Source organism: Phalacrocorax carbo, chromosome 1 (assembly GCF_963921805.1).
Source record: "Phalacrocorax carbo chromosome 1, bPhaCar2.1, whole genome shotgun sequence".
Taxonomy (NCBI): Eukaryota; Metazoa; Chordata; class Aves; order Suliformes; family Phalacrocoracidae; genus Phalacrocorax; species Phalacrocorax carbo.
Genome location: NC_087513.1, coordinates 171,606,278 through 171,627,364, shown reverse-complemented (window position 1 = coordinate 171,627,364; position 21,087 = coordinate 171,606,278). Strand labels below are relative to the sequence as shown.

At 36.9% G+C, this 21,087-nt stretch overlaps 1 protein-coding gene across 1 annotated transcript in view; it reads right to left on the bottom strand.

The window, feature by feature from the left end:
* Positions 1-21,087, bottom strand: part of MYCBP2 (MYC binding protein 2) — a 209,398-nt gene that overhangs the window by 74,765 nt on the left and 113,546 nt on the right. The window contains exons 38-47 of the mRNA XM_064447372.1: positions 18,258-18,400; positions 17,354-17,454; positions 15,853-16,071; positions 14,202-14,427; positions 13,776-13,894; positions 11,509-11,596; positions 7,963-8,012; positions 6,470-6,642; positions 5,986-6,130; positions 3,498-3,710 (exon numbers count right to left, since the gene is read on the bottom strand). Of these exons, the coding sequence (XP_064303442.1) occupies positions 3,498-3,710; positions 5,986-6,130; positions 6,470-6,642; positions 7,963-8,012; positions 11,509-11,596; positions 13,776-13,894; positions 14,202-14,427; positions 15,853-16,071; positions 17,354-17,454; positions 18,258-18,400 (1,477 nt within the window). The remainder of the gene's footprint in view (positions 1-3,497; positions 3,711-5,985; positions 6,131-6,469; positions 6,643-7,962; positions 8,013-11,508; positions 11,597-13,775; positions 13,895-14,201; positions 14,428-15,852; positions 16,072-17,353; positions 17,455-18,257; positions 18,401-21,087) is intronic.

Genomic DNA, 21,087 nt, shown 5'->3' with positions numbered 1-21,087 from the left:
TGGCATGATATCACCATATTGCTCTCATAATTCTGCGTACCATAGAAATATACAATTTATGTTGGAAGACACCTCCGGAGGTAATAGAGTTCACCCCCGTACTCAGAGCGACCTTCAGAAATTACATCCAACTTTCAAAATAGGTCAGCTTGTTCAGGGGTGTATCCAGTCAAGTTCTGAATATCCCCAAGGACAGAGATTCTACAGCTTCTCTGGGCAGCCTGTTCCAGTGTTTGAAAACTCTCATTGTAATTTTTTTCCTCCTAATATGTAACCGGAATTTTCCTTTTCACCAATTGTGTCCATTGCCCCATATCCTTTTCCTGTGCAAGTCCAAGAAGAGTCTGACTTTGCCTTCTCTATAACCTCCCTTGAGAACGCTAAGACTACTGAGCCAGTATAAAAGCAACCTTAAAACTATAGAAGTAAATACTTTATGCCAGTTTAATTCCCTAGTCTAGCCTGAGAATGTAAGCTTTCCAGAAGATAGATGGGACAGATGAGCCTAAACTGTTAATGAATTACTGCCTTAGAAATAAAACAAATCATGATAAACTAAAAGCATATCACTGAAAAACAAAAACACAAAGGAAGCTTTTCAGTAATCATTGTAAATTGAAAGACAGAGTTCATACATCTCTTCTGAGCATGGATGGGGGTAAGAATTTCAGAGAATGCTGTAGAACATGAAATAGTTTAATTGAAATTTTAAAAACTCCTTTAGAAAACAGCTGGGATGCAGCCATATGCCATTCATAAGGCATATAGTATATAACATACCAGTTAAAAAGGCTAGATTTCACTGTGCTCCCAGCAGAGAAAATCTGAGACAGTTCAAGCAATGCAAATAATCGCCTTATCTGACATAATCTGAGCTCTGTCCACCAACGTGCGGAAATCTGTGGGATTCCGGAGTTTTTACTTGGAGCTGCCTGTGACCCAGGACTTGTCCAATGCTTTCTGTAGCCTATGCCTATAGCTTCCAAACGCAGGTAGTGAGAACAATCCTACTTATTTGCCTAGGGGAGTCAGACCTCTCTAGATTCATCAACAAAGAATCCTCTTGAAAATCTTTTACCAAGCTTTGTCATCTGGCAGAAAAAGGGATAAATGCCCTGAAACATCCTCTATCTCATGACCTACCAGTAAGCGTACACTGTCTATAGCACAAGATGCAATCAAGACTGCACTGTCCTGCCAACATAAAAAAAAAGGGCCTGAATACCTAACAACTGCTGCTCCTGGCACCAATAGGCCAAACACTGCCTGTTTTACCACTGTGGACATGGCTGACTAGTGCTTAGCTGGAGGAAATCTGAAGATCTATGGAGTACAGTAGTTTTGAGATCAGCAGACAGTGCACTGAAGACCATGTGAAGATAAGAAAGCAAATGTATTCCAGGTCAAAACCTGCAAACTAGCCCAGTGGATTTACCAGTGGAATTTTGGATCCTTTTCCCTTCTACTCAAAGTGAACAAAAAATTCCCTCTGTATTGAGGTGGTATTTCCATCGATTCCCAGTAGAGACAAAAGGGTTTACTTTCAGAGTTTCTTGTGAAATGACTGCACTGAAAAGCCCCATAAGAAGTATGTAATGGTAGTTCCAGAACTGCATGAAGTACCTCAGCAAGAATACCTCTGGGCTGCAGTGATCGGCGAGTTAGATTCCCATGTTAAATCAAAACCAAAGAACATTTGAACACACATGCAGATCAGCCATTTTGGGTCTCTATACAAGATGCTGTTTTGGGTATCAGTCCCCCAAACATGTCAATTTATTGTCATGAGGTGAGAAGCTACCATTTCTAATTGTATTTGGATTTTTCTATCAAGTACTGATGCAACATGCAGGCTGGTATAAAATGAAAAGGTCAGGGGACATCTGCATTTTACACTGAAATGAGTGTGCTCAGTAATGCAGGGAGGGAACGAAGAAGCGAATTTTTACACTTTCTTAAATCAGTACAGTTGTTAATAAGCTAATCAAGAAAAGCGGGGAACACATCTGCATTTCCCACAATGTCAGACAGTCCTTAATTTAAGCAGCAAAATATCAGCTCTCTTCAGAATAAATAAAACAAACCACAAACCACAAAACCCCCCAAAAAACCCTAAACAAACATGCAAAAAAAAGATTTAGTTAAAGTTTTGAATGGAAAAGACTTAATCAGAAAGGAACCTCTGGAAGACACCCCAAAAAGGTGTTAAATGTAGAAGCCAAGCATGTCTCAAGTAGAGAGAGACAGACCTTTTGTATTTTACCTTGGTTTGTGTCTTTTACTTTTTCACTTTTATCTTTACAAACATTTGTACTGTTATTATCTACTAAGATGACTTTAAATGAATAAGTGCATTTTCATTTTATCTTAGCGTGAATCAAGTTAAAATTTTATTACAAGTTAACCAGCTAACATCAAGCATTCCTCACTCAAAGGGCCCATCAAATCTAGGGACTAATTTCTGGACACCTTGACTTGTTCTACAGTCAGTGGAAACAAACAACTCCACAAAAAAAAGACCCAACAAGCAAGCCACACTTGTCTCCTTAATAGACACTCCCTGGTTCTAAATATCTTTTCAGATATGTGATTTAACAAGTTTTTAAACCATTTGTTGTACACCATATTTATTTCATAGTTCTTTCACTGATACATTGAGACACTATTTAGTAGCCAGTTGCACTATGTACACATAGCTACGGCAGCACTCTCCTCTGTAGAAAACAACCCTGTATACTCTAAAAGACGCTAGTTTGCTGATTCCCCCCGCCCCTGCAATAAATCCATATTTATTATACTAAGTATTATCCTTCTCTAACTCCTAATTAATCATGTCTTCTTGTCTTACCGCTAGTTCTAAACATCATATCACATCTCATAACTGGGTCAGTATGTTATATATATGTAAATATAAAAAGGGTTCTACAATATACTCAAGTCAATACTAACTTCAGTTTCCACCTCTTCAAAAACTGTTGCTGGCAAAGTCTCTGAGCTCATCCATTTGATACTGGCTAATTTCAACAGACTTTTAATATTTATGCATTGATATACGAATCATTTATAGGGTCTTTTTTACTATGCTGAGCTCCCATTCTTCCCTATGTTCACCAGCTCCAGTTTTTAATATAGATTCACAGCAACACTCCAACTCCATACAGATACATTGGTTTGACTTCCCCTCCACCATTTCAGTAGCTGTTTTCATTTCTCCTGGGTGACTCAGACTAGTTTGTTAATCAGTGTAATAAAAATTAAAGACAAGTTTTCTTTTTAAAATGCTAATCCAGTTTCTAACAGCTTTAGAGTCAGGCAATTGGCCCTTTTGATGCACCTAGTTTTCTGCTGAACTTAAATATAATCAAAGTAATTTGTAGTTAATGTATTTTTATATTGTGACCAAACTGAAATATACTTTTTTTCTTTTCCTTTGCATTCCTTTACACACTTTGAATGCTAAATTGCATAGTTATATTGCAAAAATGACAGCAATTTACCTTCATCATTGTAATAGCAATATATCGAGCTTCTTTTACTATCATTGGCTCATAAGAAGAATCAAGCTTTGGTGAAGGAAGTCCTCCAAAGGTCATATCACTACTAGGGGAAGCAGCTGTTGCAGGACTCCCTGGTATCCTTTGCACCTTTTTAACCTGTTCTTGTTGCAAAGACGTTTTTTTCTGAGAAACAGGAATAGCTTTAACTTCTACCTGCAGTAAGACATGGAACACAGAAGATTATTTAGGGAAGAAACACACGCACATGCTCTTTTAGATCTGATAAGGTACAATGACAAAGTGGAGTCATAAATCCAGCCGTGTCAAAACTATGGGTCTACACGTAACACTTTGCAAAGCCAAGCACAGCATCTCTTAAAAATGTCAATGTACAGGAGAGAAGCACCCAACTGACTTGATGAGTAAGGGACAGTGTCAGTTCTGCCAGTCCCAGAGCACTCCCTGGGAAGCAGCACGGAGTCTGGCATGCCTAGCTAAGTTTTCCCACAACAGAAAATGCTATGAAGTAGGGAAGAGAGCCTTCCAAATGCGTGCACAGGTTTCAGAGTGAGTCATCAGGGCCTGCTAGATCTGGATCAGCAGTGGCCAGATTGGATCTTGGCTAGCTTTGCCAACATACTACATCAGCACTTTTAATGCATATTTTATTTGACTTCCCCCCCCCCCCCCCCCCCTCCTCAGAGGTACCAGAGACCACTGTTAGTCCAGGTAACAGAGACAGCTGTACTTAGTTTTCTGAGGAAGAACAGACTATCTGGAAAATAAGTTTACTCACTGGTCATCCTAAATTTGCAATAAAATGTGTTTAATTGCTTCAGATTTCATTTGGTGTTTTCATAGAATCACAGGTTGGAAGGGATCTCAGGGATCATCTAGTCCAACCTTTCTAGGAAGAGCACAGTCTAAACAAGATGGCCCAGCACCCTGTCCAGACAACTCCTGAAGGTGTCCAACGTGGCTGAGTCAACCACTTCCCTGGGGAGATTATTCCAATGGTTGCCTGTCCTCTGGTGTCCAATCAGAATCTCCCCAAGAGCAATTTGTGTCCATTCCCCCTTGTCCTCTCCCTGTGATCCCTTGCAAAAAAGGAGTCTCCATCTTCTTTGTAGCTACCCCTTAAGCACTGGTACATGGTGATGAGATCCCCTCTGAGCCTCCTTTCCTCAAGGCTGAACAAACCCAGTTCTCCCAGCCTGTCCTCGTATGGCAGGCTTCCCAGTCCTTTGATCATTTGATCCTTTGCCGTTTTAATTTACTGCAAGTTACGTCAGCATATTGCACACTGAATAAGTCCAGCCGCATGATTAAACTGAATTAAGATGTTACTTTGATACATTCGTGAAGAAAAATAGTAATTAAAACAAGAAATCCAGCAAAAATTTTGATGTGTATATTTTGACATAGCCTTTTTCTGATTGATGAAGTAAAATCACTGTTTAAAAAGTTTTCCACTTCCTTTGACACGCTTAAATCAGTAACCACACATTTAAATCACAAGCAAGCTGTGTTTATTACTGACTTTTTTTTTTTTACTGTTGTAGACTCACAGTTCATTAATGAGTTTACAACACACTATAAGATAACTCTTGATTATTACATCCTATACAAAGAATAGATTTGACAGTTCTTATGACAGGCATTATACTTTTGTATAAGGTACTTCACCTCCTTTTGGGCTTGAACAAAAGCAAGTCTTGAAAATATTCGTACTACTCCAGAGTAATAGCGGGCTTTAAAAATACATATGTAACCGAATTGATTAAAACAATGTGAAAAACATTTTTGTTCCATTTGTTTTGTTTGTATGCTTTGCTACTTCAAATGAAGCAGCTAACTTTTACACATTTCCCATAGGTTTTACCCCAAAGCCTGCAAGAGTTTTCCAATTCTACCCAAGACTGTCATGAATACTTCCTTTACAGTATTTTAATCACAAAAGAAAAGAAAAAAATTTTTAAAAAAGGCTACAGGAACTTCCAAATATTAGAAACAGAAAAGGTTCAGGAAAGGGGGAAGTGCTGTTCTAGTCTAAAATAAAGTGACTATAAAATGGTCCATCAATGTGCTTCTCATTCTTTTTTCTATCACATTTATTCAGTTTAAAATTTATAACACTCTTTCCAGGCTTACAAGTTAAACGATGGATTCTTGTCACCTTACAAATCACCGCCAAACATCATCTACAACTGATTATTTCCACAAACTACACATGTGTAACTCATTACAGAGAACCTATAAATTGCATGAAAAGGTGTTCATCCCTGAGGTCCCTTCCAACCTGTGATTCTGTGTTGGCATACTACAGAATTTGATAATTTTGTGGATTTAGAGGTAAGGAAGTCCGACTACGCTGAATTTACAAATGCCACTTTCTGCCCTGTATGGGAGTATTCTGTGGAACATCTACAACAAATACTAAAAGAGGGCATGATGAAGTATAACAACAGCCAAGGTGACCATAAATTACCTTCATATTAGGAACATGAACAATATCCCCATACTGGTCTTTTGTTTGTACTGTAATAACAGTTGGCCAACCACATCGAATGTCATCCTTATTCAAAATCAGTGATGTTTTTTGAGGATCAGCATATGAATCTGGCTGAAGCCACCTACAGTGAAGACAAACACTATTAAAATCTCTTAGAGGGCCCCAAACATAAATTCTTACCCTGTACAAGCACAACTTCCAGCAAAGAAAGGACACAGAAGGTCTGAATACTTAAATGCTTTTACCTAATAGATTATTAATGGAAACAATACGGTCAAATAGTTTTACTTAATTAATACTTGATGCAACTGTTGAAGTTCTATCGGTTGTGGTATAGACAAGCAAGAGTGCACAGGTTTTCAAATTTATCACCTAACTAACATACTCTATTTTGTTGCAAAACTTAAACATTACAACTATAAAGTAGTGGGTCTATTCCTGCAGCACATGAACTTTTTACCTTGCAAGTCGTCCACCACTTGATCCTGGCACACAAGCAATGAAATCCTCCAGAAACGACTGCTCATTGCTTTGTACCTGCAGTGGAAGATTTCCTTCAAGAGCTTCCAAAATGGTTGGTGAGTGAGACAGTGCCAAGCCTTTCCCAAGAATGCCGGAGTGAGATTTGCACACCTTTTTTTTTTTTGGGGGGGGGGGGGGGGGGGGGGGTTGGGGTGGGGATGAAAGGATAGAGACAAAACAGCTTTTCAGTATCTTACACATAGACACTTTCCCACAATATGACAACTGCACAGACATTCTGGGCACTGAAAACCATTCACGTAAGAGAAGAGTGGATAAACTTTACCACTCTGATGGGAGTTTAAAAAAAGTCAGTTCCGTCTATAAAACAATAGTTTATGTCAAATGAGATTAAATGAACTTGAGTTGAGAAGAGAATTTCTGTCAGAAAGAATAAGGTAACACAAACTTCCATGTTAAGAGTATCCTAAGCTCCTGAACTGTGACCAGAAGAATGAAGAGAGCCGTTCTGAATATCTGACCAATCAGCGTGTTCCAAAATAAAAAAAAAAAAGGCTAGAGAGATAACTTACAGACAGATAGATCTCAAGATATTTTTGAGTACGACAAAGTAAAAGAAATCCCTTCTTTGCAGGAAGGGAAGGGAAGGGAAGGGAAGATGCATAAAATGTTTAATAGACAGAACTAAAAGTGAAAACAAACCCATTACTCTTGTGCACACTCCTAGCTCACATTTTGAATTAGAACACCATGGGTCCAAGAACACATTACTGAAAAAAATATTTCTTTCAAGGAACATCTGGTTCCTTGTAGACAGTTTCCGTTTACTCTTCTGTCGTCTAAGGTCTATGCAATGGTGTCGTACTGTAGCACTGATACGTTTTCCTTGCAAGTACCGTGAAAACTAAATTTCAAAAGTTGCCCTGAAGATAATTAGGGGAGAGAGACAGAATGTGAAAACTCCTTTTTCACTGCGCATCATCAGCTAGGAGCTATAAAAGTAGGGAGCTACTGACCAGCATTAGCTCCCATCACAACAAATAAAATATATCATCAATCCAGGACAACTGCAGTCATATTATTTTGGACTTGATAAATGTTACTGTTCAACTGGAAAAGTTATTTTAATTCTGCAATTACAAAGACATGTGCAGGATTAGTTTTGCTAACATCTACAATTTGTTAAATCATGCAATCTAAGCCAGAGACCTATATATTTTGAAATATATTTGGTCATCTAACTTCCTCTGATATTTTTTGCCTTTTTTTTTTCTAAGCAGATTTATTTTAAAAAAGGTTTAATGTAAATACTAAACTACTGGAAGACTTTCTTAAGCTGTTTAATAACAAGCCCAATTCCCTCCTATTATAAAAACCTTACAAGTGATTTTCTTCTGTAGCAGTCAAAAAATTTCAATGCAATTACATGCTGAAGTATGTTGAAATAAATAAAAAAAAGCAACGGTATACCTGCAAAGCAGCCTCCTCAAGAATCTCAAGATCTTCTTCAAATTCATTACCTGCTGTAACAATAGAACTTAGTTTCACAACAACAAATAAACTTATTTTTCAGAACAGTAATATTGAAATTTACCTACATATGCTGAAATGTGAAATTCAATTCTGTTTAGTGAGGCTTTTTAGATCACAAAACCTAAGTTTGCAAGGTGACGCATAATATTTTTTAAACAGCAGTTGAAAGATTAATATTTTCAAGTAACATTGTAAACATGCAGTTACTGTGTAGTTCAGTGCAAAAGCAAATAAACAGTATACATTACACAAACCAAAACCCTGGCACTTGTCGTCTTATCTCCAAGACAGTATGTATGGTAAATCTTTGGATGTGACTAGACACTTCCAGAAAAAGCTTTTGAGAGGTCAAGATGGTTTCTGGAAAGCAGTACCTACAAACATAACCTGCTCCCTTTTAAGACCTTACCCTAGTAACAGTATATGAAAATCTGATACACACTGCACAATTTTGCAAATTATGATTCCTCCTAAAACATAAAACAAATACATTCTATTATACAATACTTCTTTCTCACAAATGCAACTCAAAAGCCTGATTCCAGGGTGAGCAGAATTGCCAAACACAGCTTTTAACAGGAAAGAAAAGTAAACCAGACAACGTTACCATATTTCTACTCTCAAAAGTCAGGCAATTCTACTGGTAAGAAGAAAGAGAAATTAGAAGAATCAAGTCCTAAGGCATTTTTAAAATTCAAATAAATAAAGATATATAAAAACTCTGCTCTCAGAAATAATTTCTACCAAAGTTTGAAAGAATTAGTAACTAATAATGTTAAATATACTGATCAATTCCACACTGCTGTTTAAGTTAGATCTGGATCACAGACCAGATCTCCCTCTTGGGAAGAAGCATCTTAAATTATAATCTTGGAGAACTGGCAAGGAGGAAGCATGGCCTTTTGAACATGGTAACTCAAAGAGTATCTGGGTGCACTTTGAAGCATAAAGTTTTACTAATGCATGAAGAAACCACTGTCTGATCTTCCTTTGGAAGAAAATATGCTAAAAACCTTCTTGATGCCCTTTCAAAAGACTTTTTTTCCCCCCTAATGGTTCTAGAGGAATACTTATACAGGTATTTGGCTACTTGTATACAGAATATACCCACTATAATAATTAAAATGCAAAATCTTTGTGAAGGACAACTTCCTTAAAGTCAACAGACCAAGATAAATCATGCAAATAAAGCCAAAGATGGAAGGGTCCTACAAGGATGCCAGTAACAACTATTAACTATGATTTGAAGTCAGTTCATTCTACTTTCCTTGACAGAAAGTTTCCAGACAAGTTTGGGTTGGGGTTTGGTTTTTTTGTTTGGTCATTTGGGTTTTTTAACTCCTAAGATGCGCTTTGCACAACCTTCCACAAATGTACCTGGTAAGAATTTTCAAATGTGCTTCCTATTTAATTTTCTTAAAATTCTGCCACATTCATGAAGTTTCTTACTGTCTTCATTAAAATTTCCAGGTTTTAAGAGCACTGACTTGGATCCAGACATCTAAAGAGTATCTGGGATGTAGAGCAGGATTTATTTCACCTACTCTTTGGCAGTGAAGCACGAGATCATGAGCTCAGACTTAGGTATTACAAGATACCTTTATGGCAAATGGAGGAGGAACCGGCTCCTCCTTCGGGTGATTAATTTTTTTTACATCTTCATCCTAGGATGACATGCAACATCCTCTGAAGATGTCTACAGTAACTCTAAAAGAAGGTTAGAGCTACTAGCTTACGTATAGATGCCTAACTTCTAAATGCCAAGTTCAGGCATTGTAAATTAAGCTGCTAATTAATTTCTGGAGTTAGCCTTATTTGTAGGTTACTTTCTTTAGTCTGTATACACCCACACATGGAACAAAAGTAAAGTTGTAGAAATTACAAAGTAAAGTATGAAAAGTCTAACACAAAGGGCCTTCTTGCGTGTATGCATTACAAGACAGTCTTTTATATGATTTTTCTTAAAGGACACTGCATTCCATGAGTAAGATACTGCTCTGCAGATGATCAATGGCAGTAATACGGTTATTTTTTTTTACTACGCCATTTCACTTCCAGCAAAAGGTAGAAGATACACAATCTAGAATGCAGAAAAAGGAAAAGTAGTCTGATATTAAGCCATTTAAACATTGCTCTAGAAAAATCACATTTTACCTCTTTTCCTGCCACAGCATTTTTCTGAGACACCAAGCAAAACACTTAAAGCAAAATTACAGACACCAAAATCCATCTTTAAATGGCTGCAGTTGTTTACATCTGCAAATACTACAGCTGCTGCCTATAATTCATCAGTTTTGTTTATTCACAGGTCCAGTGCTCTCATAGAGAAACAATACACACATACAATGCCTGTTTGTCATTAGCTTTGTAATATTACCAGCAACACTAACAGACTTGGCTGAAGTCCTTGAGTTGGTGTTAAGGAAACAATCAGATGAATCAGTTGTAATTATGTCAGTAATCAGGAAACTCTTTACAGGCAATGCACCTATCCCTCCCCTCTCACAGATTGTACAGAACACTTTATAGGTGGCTAAGACTGCATAGGTAACTTAACTGCATGTTTTATTTCAAATTCCTTCTATCTGAAAGCATGTAAAGCCAATCTATGTACCACCCACCTTCTCTGTTTTAGACATTCAAAATTAGAAAACAATCAAAAGAACTTCTTTAGAAAGAAATATGAAGTATTAGAAGACCTGGGAAATGAAGTTAGAAGCTTTTCAATTTCAGCTTCTTTTTTGTATAGGAGAATAGCAGGATAAATGGGTGCTAGGGAAGTCAACAAAACTAAGAAGTTAATGCAGCTGTTTGGAGGGTAACAGAAAGGGGCACTATTTAAACTATAGAATTGCCTGTACTTTTGAGAGAGAAATACAGATCTACCAGTGCAATTGAGGTGCCTATTTACAACATAAAGTAAGAAATCTGCGCATTCAATACACAAGCAAAATACTGGGTTAGAAAATCCAAATCAGGTTTTGTGGTTCTAACTGCACACTGATCAATACCCCCCTGCCCATTAATACACACTTCCAGTCTCATTACCAATATTTGAGCTCTTGTTTCTATTCTTAAATTAAAATGATCAAAGATAACCTATTATAGATTATGAGCCTATTTTACCTATATGCTAATGTTAATTAGGAGAAACGCTATTACACAGAATATGGCTGCATCATTAAAAATTTCTAATTCAAAGTCTGTAATTATTAATTTTCAGAAACTCATATTTTTCTTTACATTTAAAACTGCATTGGGGTTACTGTAAACTGTAAACCAGGTTTCCCTCCTCCCCATACATACGAAGGCAACAGTGTAGGCAGAAAACACCACCACCACTTTATTATCTTGATTAGTTCAGTTTTTAAGAATCAATTTTGTATGATCATCTCTAACTGAAAGCAACATTAAAGGTAGTATTCATTCAGGAAACCTGAAACAATGATGAAATAACGAGGTAGTTTTTTGAGTAGGACTTACCAATAGGAAGCGCTAGATCTTTCTTCATCAAAGCTGCTGCACATGATCCTCCTAAATTGGCCAATTCTTTCTCCAGCTGAATAATACCCTTCAAATTGAAACAGAACACATGCTTCTTTTTCTGCCACTGGTAACACTTCAAAAAACTGTCAAAGTTTCCGAAAGAACAAGAAACTTGCATTGTGTGCCCTATTACTGAATTTAAGTTATTTAAGAGGCATTAGTCCTGAGATGCAAGGCAGCTTAAACACCGTAAAACTTGCTGTTCTATTTACAGAACTCAAATTAGAGTGTTTGGGCTACAAAAAGATATGCTTGAAAACAATTCTAACTTGTCTTTAGATGACATAGTTAAACATTGGCTAACATGCTGTAGCACTGGTTGTTAACAACCTACCAGCAGCTTTGTTTGTAAATGCTTTCCAAAATATTTAATGAAGTAAATGAATCTGCATCTTTTTTTTTCTGCTTAAGCATAAATTATTATCCAATCATAGACTAGTTAGATTATCTATATGATTTATAAATCTGTTGTGCTGTAAGAGACCATCATAGAGACCATCATGAGACCATGAGACCATCATAGCAAATAATCTTATGGTGTGCTTTCTTATCTGCTATGTTATGAAATTCCGAAGAATCTCATGTTTTAAAAACCTGAAGACATGATTTAGCTTGAGCAGAATCCAGGAATAAGATGAGATAAATCTTCAGTGAGGGTTTCTGTGTAAGCAAGATGCAGACCTTGTGAAGTTCATGAGAAGCAACAGGCCCAAAGACTCACAAGAAAAGGGAAGGACTGTTTTTCTGGAATAATTACAAAGCACACATATTTCCCAAAGGGAAATGGTTAGTGAACTGCTACACCACTTAGAGACACATGAGTCTATGGGGCTGGATGGTGTCCACCCAAGCATACCGAGGGAGCTGGCAGAAGCGCTCACCAAGCCACCTTCCATCATCTATCAGCAGACCTGGCTAACCGGGGAGGTGCCAATTAGCTGGAGGTTAGCCAATGTGATGTGACACCCATCTTCAAAAAGGGCCAGAAGCAGGATCCAGGGAACTACAGCCAGTGATTAGGCCCAGTCAGCATGGGTTTATGAAAGGCAGGTGCTGCCTGACCAACCTGATCTCCTTCTGTGACAAGGTGACCCACCTAGCGGATGAGGGAAAGGCTGTGGATGTTGGCTACCTGGACTTTGGCAAAGCCTTTGATGCTGTTTCTCACTGCATTCTCCTGGACAAATGGGCAGCTCATGACTTGGACGGGCATACTCTTCACTGGGTAAAAATCTGCCTGGACGGCCGACCCCAGAGTTGTGGTGAATGGAGCTAAATCCAATTGGCAGGTCCCAAGTGGAGTCCCCAGGGCTCAGTGTTGGGACCAGTTCTGTTTAATATCCTTATCAATGATCTGGATGAGGAGATCGAGTGCACCCTCAGTAAGTTTGAAGATGAAACAAAGTTGGGTGGGAATGTCAATCTGCTTGAGGGTAGGAAGGCTCTGTAGAGCAACCTGGACAGGCTGGATCGATGGGCCAAGGTCAATTGTATGAGGTTCAACAAGGCCAAGTGCTGGGTCCTGCACTTGGGTCACCAACAACCCCATGCAGCGCTACAGGCTTGGGGAAGAGTGGCTGGAAAGCTCCCCAGTGGAAGAGACCTAGGGGTGTTGATCGACAGCCGGCTGAACGTGAGCCAGCAGTGTGCCCAGGTGACCAGGAAGGCCAACAGTATCCTGGCTTGTATCAGGAATAGTGTGGCCGGCAAGATGAGGTGACCTCTGTGCAAAATCTCAGGTAGCCTAAATGAGCACAGCATTTCCAGGGAGTCTGAGAATTTTGGTATGAGTGAATACAGGGGAAATAATGCAAGTTTGTTATCCTATAACTGGCAATGACAGTAAAATACAGATCATTGTGTGCCTGACAGCCCAATCTTTTGGATTTATGATGTAAGACTAAATCACAATTTTAGGAAACTTCATATCCCCTTGACATACTAGATAAATTCATGCTATGTATTTGCAGACTGACACAGTTTTAAAAAAACAAACCAAAAGTCATGCCAATAATATTCAGATTAAAGAATTCCAAACAAAAATCATGTCTGACAAATGTTAAAACTTATATGAAATTAATTTAAAAGTATTTTGCTAATGTTATTTAGTCAGAAGAGGAAATACAATTATTTTTACAAAAAACCTGTCTTATAGGAAAGAATTAATAGGTGCAGCAATTGCAGCCATTTCATTTCTTCCTTACCTCATCAGATCCTGGGCTAAATTCATATCCAATTGCATAACATTTGAAACCATAAAAACAAGCCTTTTCATCCTTCACATAGTCTGACGCAGTCTCCAGAGATAAAAGAGCTTCATTTCCTTATAGGAAGTAAAAGGATACATAAATAAAACCAAAATTTTAACATTTCTCCTCTTTTTGTACATTTCTTCTACATAAGCATGTATGAAACCTAGGCTTTATATGTATCATGTGAAGTAAAAGCATGAATAACACTCAGATCAACTCTGCAAACAAGAAGCTTAACATAATCAACTGACGTACAACCAACCAATGGCTCATAATGAGCTCTTGCCAGCTTGGACGAAGATACTTTTTCACCTTTGTTTTCTAAGGTAATTTTGCAGAAAAATCAAACTTTCTTTCATTATTTTAATAATTTATTACCTGGCAATACTAATACCATGGTAGGCCACCCTGAAGATCCAGAGAATTTTTTCAGTTCTATCCATGAATTAAGGTTTTCATGAACAGAAGCATGCTTTGGTCCAAATCCCAGGCTCTGTGCAATTCTTACAGGAATTAGTAAACGAAGAACATCCTCTGATTGAGCAGTGCCACACTGAGTGTCAAACTCTATTGTTATCCACCTGACACATTCAGGAAAAGTCACCTAAAACAAAGCAATACTCCAATTAATGTGCAAGCTTTGGGGGTTGTTGGGGTTTTTTTACATTTAAGTCTTCATTTCCATTTGATTTTAACTCTTTTGGCTATTACAATGATTCAATTATGTAATTCTGTAAACTTGTTTTGCTATGCTTTAGATGAATATTAACCTAATTTATTCTTTACAATTCAGAAACACCTGAAATGCTTTGCTTCTTACCGAATTATAATCGTGTATTATAACTTATGTTCAGATTAAGTATTTGCACTTAGGATACCATTTGTGATTGTTTTTAAAAACTCTGCACAGGATCATTAAACGAAACAACCATATATGACTACTACAAACGTTTCACCCTCAAACACCTTTTTACATGCAAACTTCAACAGATGTATTCAATATCTGTTTTGTGCAATTGTAGAAGAGTACATAGTACTTAAATCACTCTTGTGAATGTGGCTTGCAGTATGATAGCATATAGGTACAGAAATTCAAAAGCAGTAACAACTAAGCCTAAGGCTTCAGATAAGCTCCATAAAATTTTAGAACAATAATAAGCATCATTGCTTCAGGAAGGTCATATGACGACTAAATTTTTGGCAGTGGATGTCTTGCTGTCTCACAGGACAAGTGGAATAGTAATTAGTGTCCTCCTCCAGCTCTTACTTGATTCCAAGGTTTGCTACCTCTGGATTTACAGTGACTGCAGAACTATTTCAAGGACTGAAACATGGGATTTACCTTTCAGGTATATAATTTATGCCTTAGCCCTTTATCTAGCTAAAAAAACACCCTTTCTCTATTGATGCTGAGAAAATCTAGTTTTATTGCAATAACCATCCATGTAAGGCGGAATGAATCCCACTTGGAGTGACTTAACACAGTTAAGAGGACTTGAGAGACTTCCACAATGCAAAATAATGGCCCAAGTGAAAGTAATCAATGAAGAATTTATGTTGCCAGACCAGCAATAGCCAGCATAGGGATCCCTACACTATAAATGTATATTAATTTTACTAGAATTGGTGTTATGTATTTTTACGAAGCATTATTTTAGCATTAGGTAAGAAAGTGTGAGATATGATTAGGTAATGTATACATAAAAAGGCTTCCAACTTCTACAGTCTGAACTGTTAGAGCAAAGAAACTGTGCATGACAGTAGGAAAACCTAAGACTGAGAAAATTTAGGGACTTACGGTAGATACCTGCATTAGGGGGTTAAAACTACACTAGTTTCCACTATCCTTAAAGGACAGGAGTTTCTCCAGAAATCAGTACAGTAATAATACAGGAAACTGTCTCCTGTATTAGACAATATGAATTATCATCTATGGCAACAATTTTTCAGATAGTAAATGTTGACGAAACAAAACCCATGTGTCAAAAGCTTTTAAGAAACTGCATGCGTACTTAGAAATGATGCTTACCTTATAGTGCGTAACACAGGCAGGTTTATAGGGATGCTCACTTTCTACAACAGCATAGTGATTGGAGGTAGTACAAGCTGAAAGCCCTTGCTCCGGTTGGTTCCCGGTAGTGCTGTCTGTAGACTGATTTGGGTTAAAAGCTGGAGGGGCATATTTCTGATTCAGAACTGCCACAGAAGGAAGTAACTGTTGTACTAGGCCAAAGACCTCAACAGCAACCTGTAACATAACACCGGACACGATGAAGTAGTACTTATGACTGGGTGAAAACAATACTAACAAACTTAACAATTCTCTACAATGGTCATTTTGGATATTCTCAGAATTTCACTACCACAATTCATTCAATCATTTTCCAATTCTGCATGTACACAACCCTGACAGAAAAAGCATCACTACATTAATCTCAATTATTCATCTTAGAGACTTGCCAAAACTGAAACAAAAACGTCAGAGGACACAACTCAACTATAAGATACCTTCACTAAAACACCTTCTTTAACACCTTCTTTAACACTAAAAAGCTGTAACATTACCAAACAGTAAGCCTGAGTTGAGAGAATGCAAATACTGTACTGAAGTCATAGTCCTTGTCTCTATATGGACAAACAAAAAGCCCATGAAGTCCAACAAAATACTTTGTTTTATAACAACGACATTAATATTTTCTTTTTCAAATATTCAACGTATTTTAATGGATGTAGTGTTAAGCACTGCATTGCTCTCTGTAATCTTTATGATATTTGCAAAGGAGAGAAACACTTCTAAAGCAGAACACTTGGTTCTAAATTCCAGTTAATCACAGTAACAAGATAACTAAAATTTGGAACTATTTTTAATGAAATGAATCTGTTGGATTTTAAGTGGCCAGTCCTCTTTCCTCCCCCTTTAAAGAGCAGTTAGAAGAGAGCTTACAGTTCATGAAAAAGCAGTAAAAGGCAGTAGTGCCTACCAGCTAAGGATTAGTGACATTTGTAAATTTAATAATAGATTTTAAGAGTGTTCCAGACCAGGCACATGGAAAATGCCACTGAAAAGTAATGATATTTTTATTTATAGCCGACATCTTCCTATCTCTGAATTTGACAGAAATAATCTTAATGAGCAGCTACCACTGCTTTGGGTATTTATTGTAAAAATAGGATTTACACGATAAAAAAAGATTCCACCCCACCAATATTCATCAATAAATGAGTTGTATATCCAGATCCTTCTAACTTTTCTCTTTTCCTACTGTTAAAGCCTTTCATCTTTCCCTCTGCTTAAGGTATTTTTTTCATAATATCTTCAATATAAGTAGGAAGACAACAAAGAGGCCATTTTTAAAACATGACATGTTTTTAAAATTCTTGACTCTTGGAAAATCCATGAGTCATGTAGTCAAATATAAACCATTAATTCATAAAATCATAAGAAATCAACATGTTCAGCTTTTCAGAGTAAACCTTTTCCTTGCACAACATTCCTAAATTTCTTCAGTAATTTCTCTTGAGGACCATACCTTGGGAATAGCTGCTGCTACTGGTCCTATGTAGGCTATTATGAGGGGAAGCAGCATTGAAAACAGACTGGAAGAGCTGAGTAGTTCTGGAATGTCTTCAGCTAAACAAAGATAATTACAACACTGGGGTTATTAATAAATATACCATGATTCAAAACACATCTTATTTTTCTGGTTTGCTTCTTACGAGTTAAACTTCTAGATTCTACAGTAGTTTTTACTTCAAATTACTTCCATCATCTAGGCATTGGCAAATTCTAAACCTGCAAAGTTCACCTGAGATAAACCTGCCATTATATACAGTTCTCTGTTAAAAAATTTCCTCCTCTTAGAGCACAATTTTATTGCATTCTTTGTCATTTTGTGAAACTGTGTTCATACTTTCTAGGGTATAAAAGTAATCACAAGTTCCTCTCAGCCCTCCAAATCAATTTCTATAACACTATGCAATAATTCTGGACATTTTGACTAGAATGGCTGATGATGGTAGCTTAAAACCATTCACTTCTAAAGCTCATGTCTACATTTCTCTAAAATGGATGTTTAAGTGCTTGTAAATGCATTACATTCAGCACCACTGTGCAAAACATGCAATAAAATCTGGAGGAGACCCAACACAGCATACTTTTTACAAATAAAGAATCCTACCAGCTTTGATATACTTGCGAAATTGATGATGAGCAAGTTTATATGTGGTATCTATGATACCTCAAGTGCAACTCAATGACTTATAAAGTTACTCACAGTTTGATACCTACAGTTACGACAGGTTAGAAAAATATTATTTGGAAAGCAAAAGAGATATCACGATTTTTTTATCACTGATATTCTATTATTATTTCTTGCTACCAAAGAAAGAAGTTTTGAGTAGTATATTTTGAAGGTCAGTTTTCAAAAGCCTTACCATCTACAGCAAGAGCCCTGTGCAACAGGTCTTTGGCTGCTCGTACAACAGCACTCACGACAGAAAGAGCCCTGCTACAATTTTTATCTTCTTCATTAGCTTTGTTCAAAAGCTGTGATTGCAGATCGCCATCGTACTCACTCCTGGATGGTGGATTAAGTTAAAATAAGTTCACAAAATACAAATAACATGACTGGCTGATTTTTAGCATAGAATAAGTAAAATAATTTATGATAAAGCAATAAAGGAAATAATCAAAGAAACCACCGAGAATATTTAGGAGGCAATGCCTCAGTGCTCGACCATTGCAATAATCTTATTTTTATTTGGCAGAGAAAATGAAAAGCATGTTTCTGAAATGTTTCTTTTAACTAGATGCCTTTCAAACCACAGAAATGTATTAATTGCTATGCTCTTCCAAGCCCAACCACATATCTTGATAAAAACAGAATAGTACTAAATGCATCACAGAAATTAGTAAAAGTCTTTCAATGGCTATTTCTACAGTATCATAACAGGGGAAAAAGATTCTTCCTCCCTATTCTAAAGATTAAGTTTGCTTTTGAAATACAATCTTGGGCTTACTCTTAACAAATAGGGTTTTTTTTTAAAATCCACTATGCCTGTCAAATTAGGTTCTCCTAAACAACATTATGAACAAAACTATTTCAATAAGGTATATAAAAGATCTGATTTGATTTGCTCTTTTCAAAGCAGTCGAAGGATAATTACAAACGAATTCAAACCCTCAATATGATAGTGATTCAGCCTTGGCATAGACAACCAAAATCACTTGGTCAACATATAAAGCAAAATTTCCTATTCTCTTACGGATTTCTTATGCTTGTCCAGAAAGATTTCACCTTTCAAAACATTATTCCAAAACATTAAGATACCAGGACTGGCACCTCAGAATGCTCAAAAACTTCACTTGGAGCAGCTCAGTGCACAACAAGGATACCTACCTTTCTCTGTAACTTAAATTAACCACTCTTACAAAAAAAAAATTTTTTTTTTTGGTCAATGTGTCCTAGAATTGTAGCTTTGCTGTCAGCCTCCAGCCTTTTCAATTTGAATTTATTAAGTGACTGACAGTGGGTGCAATTCCAGCTGGGTACAGTTCCAACAAATCCTTCCAAAGCACTTCTGCCCTAATCATGACGGTGTTACCACACTTCTTTTGGTACGGCTTTCTTGGCATTTGCATAAGCAGCAATCCTATTTGTATTTGAGCATCCTTCAAACAAAATTGAGTGGGAATCTTACAAGCTCTGTTATATAACAACAGTGGACTGCACATTTGTTCATTTACTGTAGACAAATCAGAACCTCAAGTCATTATATACCAAACTGGGAATCCTCAAACTGATAACATTCATAACCACAGTCATTGATCAGATAATATTGAGGTTTCTGTTGTCCAGGCAAACTTCAAAAGACATTGCGATTACAGGCAGCTGTCTGCAGATTTTCCAAACAAAATTTCATTTAATCTGTAATTGTTCTGAGTTGTGCCATCACGGTCCTTCAAAAGCTTCTTAGAATTTTATCACGGTTGAAAACAAAAAAACTTGAGACTGTTCTGATCTGAAGACAGCACTTTCGTGTAGGCTTTTTGCCCTATGTTAGCTTATTATTAAGTTAGAATGTCTTGAAGCTTCCACTTACTGAAGTGTTATGTTCTTTACTTTTATGAAATCAGGAAAATTGTTATTTCTCCTTTACTCTCCTCTTTTGCTTATACTAAAGCAGAAATTCTAAGAGTGGGAATAAATGTTTTCCCTGTCTTCTTTCTTCCTTCTTACATAATACAATGCTTCATAATTATGATACTTCATAATAAATTTCCTCCAAATGCTGGAGGAATTCCCTAAACACAAGGGATATCCAAGATTCCAGGAAACGAAATGAAAGTATCATGATAAGCACCACTATAATTCCATTATTTTATAAGCAATTACTGTTATTACTGACAAGCTGGATCTTTGAGACTTTGAGTACGGAGTTTAGAACTGTCCTGTATTTTCAAATATACTGTTACTATAATTTTGCTAGCAACTTTATTTCTTCATATTTTAGCTCCTTTAAAATTTTCTTAAGAGGAGCATGTTCTTGTGATTGTTAGTCCAAACTACGTCATTTGTTGTAGCATTACTTAATTAGGTAGGTATATCTTGCACATAATCAAGTATCAAAGAAAATTACTATTCTTTGCTCCTTCTACTCCTTGGATCTACTGCTGATCAGCCTTTTACCACAAAAATTGAGTAGAAGGCATGACACATTTTATTTTTCTGTACAGATGGTGGTAGTAGTTCATATATTCAAGTGCTGCCACATTCTGAAAATCACGTCTTCATGCTTATCAGGGTAAGCACCTCAAAAATGAAAGCAACGCTTTCTGCAAAAGCATTACCTTAAGTGAATTTCTACTATCATCCTGAAAGGTAAAGATAAAGCTTCCCTGCAGGACAGTCAGATGTTTTAGTTGCAATTTCTCTTTTTATACCTTTGAACTGTACACTAAGAGAGGAGACAGTTCCTAAATAAACAGAACTTGCTTCACAACATGTTGCAATCCTTTCTGGCAACAGAGAAGGAATTGGACGAAATCACAGAGAGAAACATTCCAGTGAGTAGCCTCTCAAAAATCTCTTCGGTTATAGAAAAAAAAGATATTGAAGTATTGCATATTACCAGTCTCCCATATTACAGCTTTAAAGCAGTAGACAATGGACCTTGTAAGAGAGGTCAGCTACCAAATTATTTGCCAAGTCAAAAAAAAAAAAAAAAAGATAATCTAAAACAAGACTGGAAGATGCACCAGTAA